General features: G+C 46.6%; 1 protein-coding gene across 6 annotated transcripts in view; it reads left to right on the top strand.

Moving 5' to 3' along the window:
• MGLL (monoglyceride lipase) overlaps positions 1-13979 on the top strand; it is a 252960-nt gene that overhangs the window by 122010 nt on the left and 116971 nt on the right. For 3 of the 6 annotated variants that reach the window (XM_086697289.1, XM_086697290.1, XM_086697286.1), the window contains exon 2: positions 11477-11621. In XM_086697289.1, coding sequence (XP_086553415.1) covers positions 11497-11621 — 125 coding nt within the window. In that variant the 5' untranslated portion in view covers positions 11477-11496. Of the gene's footprint in view, positions 1-9992; positions 10189-10470; positions 11000-11476; positions 11622-13979 lie in introns of those variants that run through there. The other 3 variants (XM_086697288.1, XM_086697284.1, XM_086697285.1) reach the window with 3 other exon arrangements.

Raw genomic sequence — 13979 nt, 5'->3', positions numbered from 1 at the left:
CTCTCCCCCACTTGTGTTCTGTTTCTGTCTCAAAAATAAATAAACATAAAAGGTTTCTCTAAATAGAAGATGAACACTTGCCACACATTTAAGGTAACCCAATAGATAAAATGAATTATAACAAAGCCAAGTGGTTAAAAAGGGAGATGCACAAACGGAATGTTACAGACACAGGAAAACCTAATGAAGACTGCTTGTTACTCATCATCAGAAAGATGAGAGCAAAGCGGGACTCTCACCATGAAGCTGTTATTTAATACCCTGCATGTTGAACACCTGCATGCATTTTCCCCATTAGCCTGGGTCCACACGCCAGCCTGCAGCAAAGGACCAAATACAGGACGTGGGCGGATCAGGTCGAGTCTGGCTCTGCCACTTGGGCAGTTTCTCGAGCTGCCAAATTCCACGTTAGAGCCCTCTCGCGGGGTCGCTGTGACGTCGGTGGCAGTGTTGGCAAGGCACCTATTCAATTACCTCCCTATTTTGGGTCCGATTAGTGCAACTTCTGTGGAAACCACACTAAAAGGATGAAAAATTCCCTGTTTTGTTTTTCCTGCATGATTCTTTTTTAACTTTTTTTAATGTTTAATTTTGAGAGAGGCAGAGTGAGAGTGGGGGAGGGGCAGAGAGAGGATGACACAGAATCCAAAGTAGGCTCCAGGCTCTGAGCCGTCAGCACAGAGCGCAACGTGGGGCTCGAACCCACAAACTGTGACATCATGACCTGAGCTGAAATCAAGAGTCAGATGCTTAAATGACTGAGCCACCCAGGCGCCTTTCCTAACCATGGGCATCACTGGCCCTAAATCTCTAAACCTAAATAGGAAGAATTTATGTAGAAGGAGCTTAACATTTTGTAGGGAAAGGGGCCAAGGCAGAAATGATTTTGGGGGAAATTTTTACAACCATTTCAATAAGAGCAACAGAATCAACACACATTTTCCCAGCAATATTAAGAATACTTATTGACCTCTCTGTTATAGCATTGGGTACGTGACTTTGTTGGTTCTGTCCTTTTTTTGTAGGTAATGTGTATAGTACAAAGTATTTCTTTTTTCCTTTCTTTTTGTACTGGAAAAACCCAGTAGTCCTCCTGAGTAGGGAAAAACCCAGTTCTTCTCTCCAAGAGTTTCTCCTTTCACACAGAACACTTCCCTTCTGACACTCCTGGTCACCAGACAGGTGGGGTTTTCCCCGCATGAAACAATTCTGTGACACCAGCTGAGTCACAGAATCTAACTCCATTCTGACACTGTCTACCTAGAGGCAGTGCAAACTTGCACAAAGTCACAATGCAAAAGGCCATTTACTGGGGTCACTGAAGCAACAGACCTCCTCCCTCCCCGGAAGAAATGGTTCTCAAGCCCTGTCCTTAACACCCACTCAACAGTTTGGTCCCGCCTCTTCAAGAAGCCCAGCACAATGGAGCCACCAGAAATGCAGTGACTCCCTTCTGATACCCCAGTGTCTTAGTTTCTCTCTCACAGGTATTTCTGGCATGTTCCACGCTCCTCAGACCTCAGAGCATTTCCAGTAAGCCACGCAATAACCTGCAGAGGTGTTTTCCTCTGGAGACAGAAACAAGGGTGCAGGAGTGGGAAGGAGACTCATAATTCACTGTTAACTCTGGTTCTCATTGGAACTTCTCATTGGAACTTTTTCTTTTTCTTTAATGTTTCTTTATTATTGAAAGACAAAGAGAGTCAGAGCATGAGCAGGGGAGGGGCAGAGGGAGAGGGAGACACAGAATCTGAAGCAGGCTCCAGGCTCCAGCTGTCAGCACAGAGCCCGGCACGGGTCTCAAACTCACAAATCACGAGATTGTGACCTGAGCCAAAGTCAGACGCTTAACCGACTGAGCCGCCCAGGCGCCCCTCATCAGAACTTTTCAAACATGCATATGTTCCCTTAACTTAATAATGGTGACACTACGTGGCACCCTGCCCTCCTATGCCAGACATTCATGCTAAGCAATTAACCTGTCCTGTCCCAGGCAGTTGCATGAGCTAGATAGGATTCTTTTTTTTAATATGAAATTTATTGTCAGATTGGTTTCCATACAACACCCAGTGCTCATCCCAACAGGTGCCCTCCTCAATAGGATTCTTAATGATCCTCCTTTTACAGAGGCATAAAGAATGTAAACCATGGGTGGGTGACTTAGTCGGTTAAGCATCTGACTTTGGCTCAGGTCATGATCTTGCGGTTCTTGGGTTCAAGCCCTGCATCGGGCTGTATGCTGACGACTCAGAACCTGGAGCCTGCTTCAGATTCTGTGTCTCCCTCTCTCTCTGCCCCTCCCCTGCTCATGCTCGCTCTCTCTCTCTCTCTCTCTCTCAAAAATCAATAAACATTAAAAAATTTTTTTTAAATTAAGAATTTTAATTCCAAGATAGTTAACCTATAGTATTATATTAGTTTCAAGTCAAGTGTACCATATAGTGATTCAACACTTTCATACATCACCCAGTGCTCCTCACAAGTGCCCTCCTTAATCCCCATCACCTGTTTAACCCATCTCCTGACCCCTCTTCCCTCTGGTAACCATCACTTTCTTCTCTGTAGTTAAGAGTCTGTTTCTTGGTTTGCATCTCTCTCTTTCTCCCCTTTCCTCATTTGTTTTGTTTCTTAAATTCTACATATGAGTGAAATTGTATGGGTATTTGTCTTTCTCTGACTGACTTCACTTAGCATTATACTCTCTAGCTCCATCCATGCCATTGCAAATGGCAAGATTTCATTCTTTTTCATGACTGAGTAATGTATATGTATATCATATGTATATATCACATCTTCTTTATCCATTCATCAGTTGATGAATACTTGGGCTGCTTCCATATCTTGGCTATTGTAAATAATGCTGCTATAAACATAGAGGTGAGTGTATTCTTCTGAATTCGTGTTTTTGTATTCTTCGGGTAAACATCCAGTAGTGTGATTACAGGATCTATTTTTAACTTTTTTAAAAAATCATTTTTAGAGAGAGCGGAGGGGGTGGGCAGAGGAAGAGAGAGAAAGAGAGAGAATCTTAATAGGCTATACACTCAGCACAAGCCCAAGACAGGGCTCAATCCCATGACCATGGGACCAAGGGACCATGACCTGAGCCAAAAATCAAGAGTCCGCAGCTCAACTAACTGAACCATTCAGGCCTCCATAGTGTTCTCCACAGTGATTGCCCTGGTTTGAATTTCCACCAATAATGCACAAAAGTTCCTTTTTCTCTACATCCTTGCCAGCACTTGCTGTTTCTTTGTGCTTTTGATTTTAGCCACTCTGACAGATATGAGGTGATATCTCATTGTCATTTTGATTTGCATTTCCCTGATGGTGAGTGATATTGAGCATCTTCTCATGTATCTGTTGGCCACCTGGATGTCCTCTTTGGAGAGATGTCTGTTCATGTCTTTTGCCCATTTTAATCAGATTATTTGCTTTGGGGGCTGTTGAGTTGTGTAAGTTCCTTATATATTGTCTACTAACCCTTTATCAGTTATGTCATTTGCAGATATCTCCTCCCATCCCGTAGGTTGTCTTTTAGTTTTGTTAATTATTTCCTGCACTGTGCAGAAGCTTTTTATTGTGATGTAGCCCCAATAGTTTATTTTTACTTTTATTTCCCTTGCCTCGGGAGACCTATCTGGAAAAATGTTGGTATGGCTGATGTCAGAGAAATTACTACTTGTGCTCTCTTCAAGGATTTTTATGGTTTTAGGTCTCACATTTAGGTACTTAAATCCATTTTGACTTTACTTTTGTATATGATGTAAGAAAGTGGTACAGTTTCATTCTTTTGCATGTAGCTGCCTGGCTTTCCCAACACCATTTGTTGAAGAGACTGTCTGTTCCTCACTGCATATTCTTGCCTTCCTTTTTGAAGATTAATTGACCATAAAATTGTAGGTTTGTTTCTGAGCTATATTGAATAAAAGAGGGGAGAGTGGGCAGCCCTGTCTTATTCCTGACCCTAGAGGGAAAGCTCTCAGCTTTTCATAACTGAGTATGATGTTAGTTGTGTGGTTTGTTTCTGAGCTCTCTATCCTGTTCTATTGATATATGTGTCTACTGTTGTGACAGTACCATACTGTCTTGATTACGACAGCTTTGTAGTATAACTTGAAATCTGGAATTGTGAGGCCTCCAGCTTTCTCTTTTTCAAGATTGTTTTGGCTCTTTGGGGTCTTTTGTGATTCCATGCAAATTTTAGGATTATTTGTTCTAGTTTCATGAAAAATGCTGTTGATATTTTGATAGGGATTGCATTTAATCTGTAGATTGCTTTGAGTAGTATACACATTTTAATGATATTTGTTCTTCCAATCCATGAACATGGGATATCTTTCCATTTCTCTGTGTCATCTTCAATTTCTTTTGTTAATGTTTTATACTTTTCAGACACAGGTCTTTCACCTTCTTAGTTAAGTTTGTTCCTAGGTATTTTATTATTTTGGGTACAATTGTAATTGAGATTGCTTTCTTAAGTTCTCTTTCTGTTGCTTCATTATTAGTGTATAGAAATGTGATGGATTTCTGGGCATTGATTTTGTATCCCATGACCTTAAATTCTAATAGTTTTTGGGCAAAGTTTTTAGGTTTTTTTTTTTATACATAGTATCATGTCACCTGCAAATAGTGAAAGTTTTACTTCTTCCTTGCCAATTTCGATGCCTTTTATTCCTTTTTCTTATCTCATTGCTGTGGCTAGGACTTCCAGTACTATGTTGAATAAAAGTGGTGAGAGTAGACATCCCTGTCTTCTTCCTGACCTTAGAGGGAAAGCTCTCAGTTTTTCATAATGGAGTATGATGTTAGTTGTGTCTTTTTCATGTATGTATGGCCTCTATTATGTTGAGGTATGTTCCCTCTAAACCTATTTGTCAAAGGTTTTTATCATGAATGTATGTTGTACTTTGTCAAATGCTTTTTCTTTATTGATTAAAGTCATCATATGGTTTTTAATCCTTTCTTTTATTAATGTGGTGTATCACGTTGATTGATATGTGAATATTGAACCACCGTTACATCCCAGGAATAAATCCCAGATCGTGGTGAATGATTTTTTTTTTCATGTATTGTTGGATTCAGTTTGCTAATATTCTGTTGAGGAGTTTTACATCTATGTTCATCAGAGTTATTGGCCTATAGTTCTCTTTTTTGTAATGTCTTTATCTAGTTTTAGTTGCATGGTAATGCTGGCCTCATAGAATGAATTTGGAGGATTAGCTTTTCTTTAGGTGGGCTCAGCAGTAGGGCTAGCAGACGGGCAGATGCATGTGTCACCCAAAGAGGACAGGTTCCATCCAACCACGCTGCTGACCACTGCCAGGCACCAATGTGGCCCCGTGTTGACAGGCTTTTTGCCTTTCAGAGGAAACCCAGGGACCAGCACTATCATGTGAAATGTCCTGGTTTTTAAAAGCTGGCCACTAATTCAAATATTTTGAAAGCTCAGCATTGGCCAAGCTCAAACTCCCGCAGACTAAATGCAGTGCGTGGGATGCCAAGTCATACCTTCACCTGCTTATTCTCTGGAGGTGAGTGTACTGTATTCCACAGATGCAGGGATCGTTTCTGGGCCAACTCCCACATCTCTGGCCTGACCTTTGTCTTCACTTCTAGACCTACAAATCCAGCCTCCCCTACAGGCACCTCATGCTCAACACATCCAACACTCTGGCCCCTTGTGCCCACATCTCTCTGCTCTTCAAGAGAAGCTGGGAATCTGGATTTGCGTGTGACATTACCAATTTTAAAAATTCACATTAAAATTTTTGTTCAGATGAAAAAGTACTTTTTCTTGGGCCACACGCTGCCACTCTTGATTTAGCGCAAGCTGGCTGCCCACCAGGCCCTGTGCTGAGTGCGGCACAGACACGATCTGAACTGACTGTGGCCAAGGCCCAGAGTGGGTATTCGTATCACCCTGTTTCAGGTGGGGAGGCAGTCTCAGCGAGGCAAAGTCAGTCACCAGAAGTCACACAGCTGGTCCGTGGAGCATATTTCAGAGTTTACGTATTTTTGCTCAAGTTCATTTTCCTTTAAGTTTGTACAAAGTCTTACATCTTTCGTTATTCACTCTAATTACCATCTCAACTCCCAAGCTCCACTTCTCTCCATCCAGGAGTGATTTGTAGTTGAAATATGCCACCACCCACATTCCTAGGATTGCAAAAAAGCAGTAGAAGTTAATTCACACATACCAACATTTCTAATAAGAGACACTCCTGGCTTTCTTAACGTCTCCTAGTTTGCTCTTACTGCCTTCCTCCCCACAGATATTTCCAGCATGTTCCACTCAGCTCAAACCTCAGAGCATCTCTGGAAGGCCACACAAGACACTAGTGGGAGCAGAAAGATGCTGCTTTTACTTGAATTGCTGGCCTGCTTTTTCATCCCAGGCAGTAGGGGCATATCCTGCCAACTGGCACTTTTCTGGGAGGTGACTGTCTCTAGAGCAGTCCAGTCTAGAGAGACTGGGTTCTGAGGTCTTTCTGGGCGCGTGGGTTGGTAAGAATTGCTGAAATATATAGCCAGATACAGGACATCTGCATCTGCAATGGCACAGGAGGTGTGTTTTTTCCTATTCCTCCAGGTAAATCCCACTAAAAACCCTGGACATCATATGTAAACCGAACTGAAAGAGGCTCTGAAAGGGGAGAAAATAGGCAGACCAACTAGAGACCTCAGGAGCCAAGGAATGACATGGTGGCAAGTTCCTGAGTTTTCGTTTTGCCTCAGATATTCCAGTCTTGCAGCTAGAGAAGCCAGCAACCCAAAAATGCCAAGGGCACAGACCAAATGATACTTAACCAAAGCCTGCCCTTTCCAGCCCAAGGACCAGGAGAGAGAAAACATAAATAAGCCATAAAAGTTTCAGACGTTGGCCTTTCTACACTAGTCAGACAACACAGAAGAAAAAAGTGGCCCACACCCACACCCACACCCACACCCACCAAGACTGAGTGGGCAACCTGTGTGTTTAGCTCCACCTGGGACTAATGAGGCCACATGGCCACCTGCCTGTCCCCTGGCCCACAGCAGTGTCAGAGAGGATCAGCTAAGACAGAAGCTTTAAATAAGATCCAGAGTCTCACAATGTAATACAAGATCATCTGGTTTCTGTAGAAAATCACATATCTCACCAAGAACCAGAGAGATCTGAAATTGAACGAAAAAAGACAATCAACAGATGCCAACTGAAAGAACAGAGATTTTAAAGCAGCCATGATAAAAGTGCTTCAAGGAGCAAGTACAAACATGGCTGAAACTAATGAAAACTAGATTCTCAGCCTAGGAAGAGAAGATCTAATCTTCATTAGAATTTCCAAATGGAAATTGTAGAACTGAAAAGTTTAATACTGGGGTCAAAAAGCTCAGAGGATGGGTTCAGAGGCAGAATGGAGAAGAAGAAAGAAGCAGTGAACTGGAAGACAGGGCACTGGAAATTACCCAGTCTGAACAACAGAGGGAACATAGACTGGAAAACAACTGAAGAGAGCCTCAGAGACCTATAGGACTATAACGAAAGATCTAATACTATATCATCTGAGTCCCAAAGGGAGAGGAGAAAAGATGGTGAGGAGGAAAAGGCTAAAATAAAAATACATATATTGACAACACTAGATGCTGACAAGGTCGCTGAGAACCTAGACCTCTCACATCAGGAATGTGAAATGGTATCGCCACTCTAGAACACTTTTGGGCAGGTTCTTAAACAACATGTAATTTCCTTATAGCCCAGCAATTGCCCTTCTGGGAATTTATCCCAGAGAAATGAGGACTCCTGTTCACACAAAAAGTTCTACAGGAGTGCCAAAAGCATTTTTATTTGTGATAGCCCCAAGCTGGTAATGACCCAGAAGTCCCTCAACAAACTGTGTGGTACGTCCACACCACAGAATGCTACACACACTGCCTGGAGATGCTGAATGAAAAGGTGAATCCTCAAAGGTCATATACTGTGTGACTTTATAGAACATTCTTGAAATGAGAAAATTTTATAAATGGAGAACTAATTAATGCTTGGCAGGGGTTATGAAGGGAATGGGGGTGGGAAGGAAGTAGATGTGGCTACAGAAGGGCAACACAAGGGATCTTTGTGGTGATCGAATGTTCTGCATCTAGACTGTATCAATGTCAATATCCTGGTTGTGATATCATCCTACAGTTTCGTAAGATTGGGGGAAACTGGGTAAAGGGTACACAGCATTTCTCTGGATAATTTGTTAACAACTGCATGCAGATCTACCTGTATCTCAAAATAAAAAGTTTAATTAAAAAAAAAAAAAAGCCAGATACAGAACAGCACAGTCTCAATGTCTTAACTCATGGTTTCCCAACCTGCTGACCACACACCATGCTCTCATCTATGTCGGTAACCAAGGACGCAGAGCTTCCAACTCTCTACCACCATTTCTACTGAGGCTCTGCTGACAACTTCAGCAAAATCTGTCCTCAAGCCTTTCACACTGTCTATTTAAAATGTTGGAATATTGGAGCTGGAAAACACTGAAACCACAGCTGTGTACAAGGTGCGCTTTGCCCCCCCCCCCCCATAGCATCCATTAGATCCCCAGCTGCCGCCCTGCCCCCACCTTGAACAAATTACCATCCAAGTAAATACAGTGTATTTAGCATGGCCAGCTTGAAAGCCAGCCCCCAGCTCCCTGCCCCGATTGCTGCCTCGCATGGATATTGTAAAGCTGCATTTAGCTACCCTTCTCTGTCCCAGGCCTGGTTGGTGAACTGCTTGAGGCCAGAGGGCTGGCTGAGCTTGGCAGCACTTACAGCCCATAGCTTCTCAAAGGCTATTGTTTTATTTCTTAAGTTAGATCACAGGCTCTAAGCAGCCTGGGCCTCCTGCACACAGACAATGTGACATTGAGACACCAGCTTCTGGAGTACAGCAGTTCTTTTCCACATTGCAATGGGATAAAGTTATTTATGAAAGAAGAAAAGGTGAAAAGGCCAGCTGAAGTCAGTGTGAGCTGGGGACCTTGGTCACACTCCTTGGGGACACAGGTATGGTTGCACCCAGGCTACAGGTGAGGAGATTAAGGCTCACAGGACAAATGGAGGAGCTGCTGCAGGTGGTCTGGACCCTAAATCCAACACTGGTTCCTGCACCCCCACAATCTACATTGCTAGTTGTACTGGATAGTGTTCAGACCTTCCCCTGGCCTGTGTAGATCCACCCGAGATTTCGTTTGGGGGCCGGTCTCCTAGAACGTAGGGACGGTTGCTGGGTATAGGGGTAGAGGGATAAGGCCTACACTAGTCTGCCTTTACCCTACCTCCTGGGGGTTTGTGCACCCCCAACCCACTTTCTATGTGGGTGTCTGATCATGTGCATCTCTGTGCGGGTGTGAATGTGTCTGTATATGAGTGTCTGCCCATATGTGCATGTCATGTGTGTATACTTGATGTCTACGTGTGTCTCTGCGTGTGTGTGTCTGTTTCTTTCTGTGTGTGTCTATGTGAGTTTGTGTCTCTGTGGATGTCATGTGTCTGCCTTTGTGTACCGAGTATCTGTATGTGGGTGGTATATTTTTTGTGTGTCTGTATGTGTCCATGCGTGTGTATCTGTGGGGAAGTCTGTGCATGCCTGCATGTGTGGCGTGTGTCCTTGTGCACATGTAGTGTCTACATGTATCCGCATGTGTCCCTGTGTCTGCACGTGTACTATCTGTGTGTGGGTCTGTGCACGCATGTGGTCCGTGTGCATTTGCAGATTGTGTGGTGTCCGTGTGTGTCCCTATGCGGGTCTGTGTGCGCGAGGTGTGTTGCGCGTGGGTGTGGCGAGCCCTCCCGCGCTGACACTCGGGAGAGCCCGGCTGGGTTCCAGGCCTCGTGACGGCCCCCGGGCGGCCACCCCGGGGCGCGGCCTCCCCCGAGGCTGGGAGGGGAGGAGCGCGTGGCCGGGTCCGCGGGCTGCGCCCCCGCTCCTCCCCGCGGGCCGGGCACACGTGGGCCCCGGGCGCCGCCTCCCCGCACCGCCCGCCGGTCCCGCGCGTCCCCACCCACCTCGGGCCGCCCCCGCCGCCGAGCGGGCCCGGGGATAAAGTGGCAGCGCAGACGCCGCGCCCTGTCGCCGCGGAGCCGGCGGCGCGCAGCTCGGCCCGGCTCTGGCCCGCCGCAGACGAGGACCCGCGGCGCTCGGGGAACGCGACAGCGGCGCTCGTGGCCCCGGTAACTGCCTCCCGGCCCCCGCCCCAGCCTGCGAGTGCAGTCCCCACTGGTGGGGAGCAGCCTCGGGGGTCCCCGGCATGCTCGGCGTGGGCTCCCGCGCCCCTGGTGCGCGCGCGTCTGTGCACGAGTGTGTGCGCGCGTGTCTGTGTGTGCGCGTGTGTGCGCGCGCCCTCCCCTGCTCCCTCGCACCAGCCCCCAAACCAACTTGTCCCCGTCAACTCCATTTTCCCGGTCACCTCCGGCCCCGTGCACACGCCCGGCGAAGTCTCCCGGTTTTTCCCGTGGCTTTTCCAGTGACAGCTGCGGGGCTCCGTTCCCTGCGCTGTCGGAGACAGGCAGGAAGCAAAGTTTGTCTGGAGCCTCGGGGGTGACTTTGCCTCGGGGACCCGCATTTGTGCGTGTGCGAGGTGCCTCGGTGTGCGCGGAGCTGGTTTCCCAGTTTCCGGGGCAGGGGGTGCCGGGCTCGCGAGCCCCTCTCCTCTCCGAACCCCTCCATGGATTTGTGTACGAAAAGTGATGACCTGAACTAGTAGTGGGGCGTCGCGCGCGCCTGTTCCCCGCCCCTGGGGACGGAGGGGGAGCCCCGGAGAGCTTCCAGTGCGAGCTGGAAGCAGGCTCCCGGGCTCAGCACCCCGAAAGCCCTCAAGACTGGCTCTGGGGGCAGGGCGCGGGGTGGGGGACAGGGCCTGGGGAACTGCTTGAATGCCGCCCTGTGACCGCCGAGATGAGGGAACAGCCCTTATTTGCCTGGCTCTGATTCTCCATGCTGTCGTGGTTGTGGAATGCAAAAGCCAGGACATGATGGAAACAGGTTTGTCATGGAATCTTTGGAATTTCAGACACAGGAGGCATTAATTGGAGTATCATCCACCTCATTATTGTGCCCCTTTGAAACTTCCTTGGGGATTTTAAGATAGATGGGTCTTCTTGCAGCTGCGTCTTTATACCCACAGAGCTGAGTATAATTTCCACTTGATTACAGCTAAAATAGTCTTTAAGATGAAGTTTCCTGAAATTATTTAAAATAAACACAGATGGGAAGGGGGGAAAAAAGCTGTAATGAGGCACTTAAAAAATAAAGTGAGCATTTTCTTAAGAACAAATGGGATTTTTCAGTCTTGGAGAGACTGCAAGAAATATGTTTTTGTTTTTTTTTTAAGTCTTTGAAATGGAGGGGGTCCTTTTAAACTGCTTTAAATGTTTCTGACACCGAACGAGGCTTTGCTCCCCATCTCTGTGTGTTTTTGCCGTATTTCTGACTTCGGAATATGTCTTCTTTTCTTCCAAGGACTTGGAGATCCTTTCAGAATGCCGGAGGAAAGTTCTCCCAGGCAGACCCCACAGAGCGTTCCATACCAGGACCTGCCTCACCTGGTCAATGCCGATGGACAGTACCTCTTCTGCAGGTACTGGAAACCTACGGGCACACCCAAGTAAGTCCCCCCCTTCCCCCCTGCCGAGTGCTGCTCCAGACGCACTTGGCTCCATTCACGCTGGCCTCTGCCCTTCTTCCTGTAGCATACCCTTCGGGACTGCTTTCTTCATGACCTACTTCACATACGTTTTAACGTCAGGCACAGCAGTGCCCACAAAGATGAGATTTAGACTTTATCATTTTTTTTTTTTTAAATTAAGAAGCAGGAGTTCTATTTTCATTATAACAACCAGGATACGGATTCTACCGTATGGCAGTTTTCAAAAATTCCACATGACTTTATTTTTTGTACTGGACTTGATTTCCTGTTGCAAGGGCATTCCTTTGAAATCAACGCCGACAACTCCAGAAAGCCACCTAAGCAGATAAGAACATCAAAACTGTATATATAGTAACCTTTGTTCTGTCTTCCTGTTTGATTGTGAGCTTCAGAGGTGTCCTACGTGTATAACTAGGGAGAAAGGGGTCTGGGTATTTCCTTCTGATTTCTTGCCAGCTCAATTACTTTGTACATTTTCCATCAAGGATTTGTCTTGCTGTTAGAAAAGGCGTTGGGACGATACACCGTAAGACAGCTGGTCGCCTGCTGCTCCCCTTCTCTCGTGCGAAACAGGGAAAGCCCTGCTTGTTTATGTTATTCGGGGAAAAGAATTATTGGTGGTAACCATTTGGCCTAGTGACGAGTGAGCGTCTCCTGTTCCATGGATGTTTACCTGTCTCCCAGGCCTCTTGTCTCACGGTGTGATGTAGATTATAGCTCTCTTTGTGTCTCAGTAATCACCCAACCCTAGCACAGCTATAGCATTTCTCCTGTTTTTCAACAAGGTGTATATAATCCAGGTAGCTGCACGTTAAAAACACAGAGATGTGGACTTTTAAAGACCCAGTTTAAAATCATAGCTTCAGGGCAGCTGTACAAACTGCCTATCGTAATGGGCTGTTAATAGTTCCTACCAGTTCTGGCAATATCTTTCTTAAAGATATCCTCCAGAAGAGAGCGTGTGTCTCTGCATATGTGTCAGATGGAGACAGAGGAGAAGAGAGGGAAGGAGGGAGGGAGGAAGGGGGTGAGGAGAAAGAGAGGAGAGAGAGAAAGAGAGAGAGAGTTGTCAAGCATCGTCATTAATTCTCCATTCTGACTTACTCTCCACTCTGACTTATTTGGCTGTACAGTTGCGTGTTCTTGGTTTAACTTCTGAGAACTGTGTGGTATATGGGGCATTATTTGATCGATATACAAAAAGAGGACAAAGGATTGAAAGTAGGCATTTTTATTGTCCAAGTCCTAGACTTTGGGGGCTTTCCTCGGTTGAGTGGGGAGGCTGTCCTAGTTGGAAGTCAACGAAATAAAGAGGACCTTTGGTCCCCAAAGGGGGCGGCGCAGGGCGGTGGGTGAGTGGGTTGGGAATGGCCAACTGGCTGCCCTTCCTTGGCTGTGAGTGGTTTTCACAGTCTCCACGCTGACGTCACCTTGTGGGGAGGTCTCTCGGTTCCATTGCTTTTGCTCCACTTAGATGTGACAAGCCCCCAGTAGCTTAAACTGAGCTGTCTCTGGGAAATCAGTGTCTGCACTGTGGTGGCCGCCGATGGCAATAAGAAGGTGGGGTGGGTGGTTGAGGCAGTTGGGCCCTGGGATTTGGAAGAGAACTGTGATGGGAAGGCCACCGGCCTACCTACTCTGCCTCTACCCCCTGGAGATGATTCAGGTCAATAAACACCCTTTTGGAGTTGGGGCCAATGTCAGAGGTAATGTTTAGGCGATTTCACAACCAGCCCTGACCCATCAGAAAGTCCTGGAGGTCTCCGGCAACAGAAGTTAACCCTGTGTCTGCATCTCTGTATATCAAATAGGGTGAGGGGTTCCTGGAGGAGGAATCATGGCAGCCAGAGTGGTGGGGAGCAGGGGGGTGGCCTCAGGGCAGAGGTTTATGCCAACTGAAATGGAAGCGTGTCCATGTCTGAATAACTGAGACCAGCTGCTTGGGCAGATACCAGCCACTGTGTGGGCCTGCCTTCTTGCATGCTCTGGAACGTCTCTGCTGTTGAGTTTCAACACCATTGCCCGTTGCTTTTAGGAAGGGAGAGGGGACCTCAGGTCACCCCTGACTCCAGTCCGTCCCTTCCAGGGAGTGTCCTAAAGTCCCATTCCCAGTTCAGCTCCAGGCCTTCTCTACTCCACCGTCTGTGGGGAAAACCCAGACAACTGTCACCTTTCCCTCTGTTTTTCCAGTCTGCTCCATTTAAAAAATAATCTCCCTCCCAGAGGACCTGGAGACCTCAGAAGCCACCCTGGGTGGCGTCTTTCAGAGCGGGGTCTATGTACACCTCTATTAGCCACACTGCTTTGGGTTGGTTT

Source organism: Puma concolor, chromosome A2 (genome assembly GCF_028749965.1).
Source record: "Puma concolor isolate L17-30 chromosome A2, mPumCon1.1.hap2, whole genome shotgun sequence".
Classification (NCBI taxonomy): Eukaryota; Metazoa; Chordata; class Mammalia; order Carnivora; family Felidae; genus Puma; species Puma concolor.
Note: the sequence above shows the minus strand (reverse complement) of the source record. Positions and strands in the feature narration are given on the sequence as shown.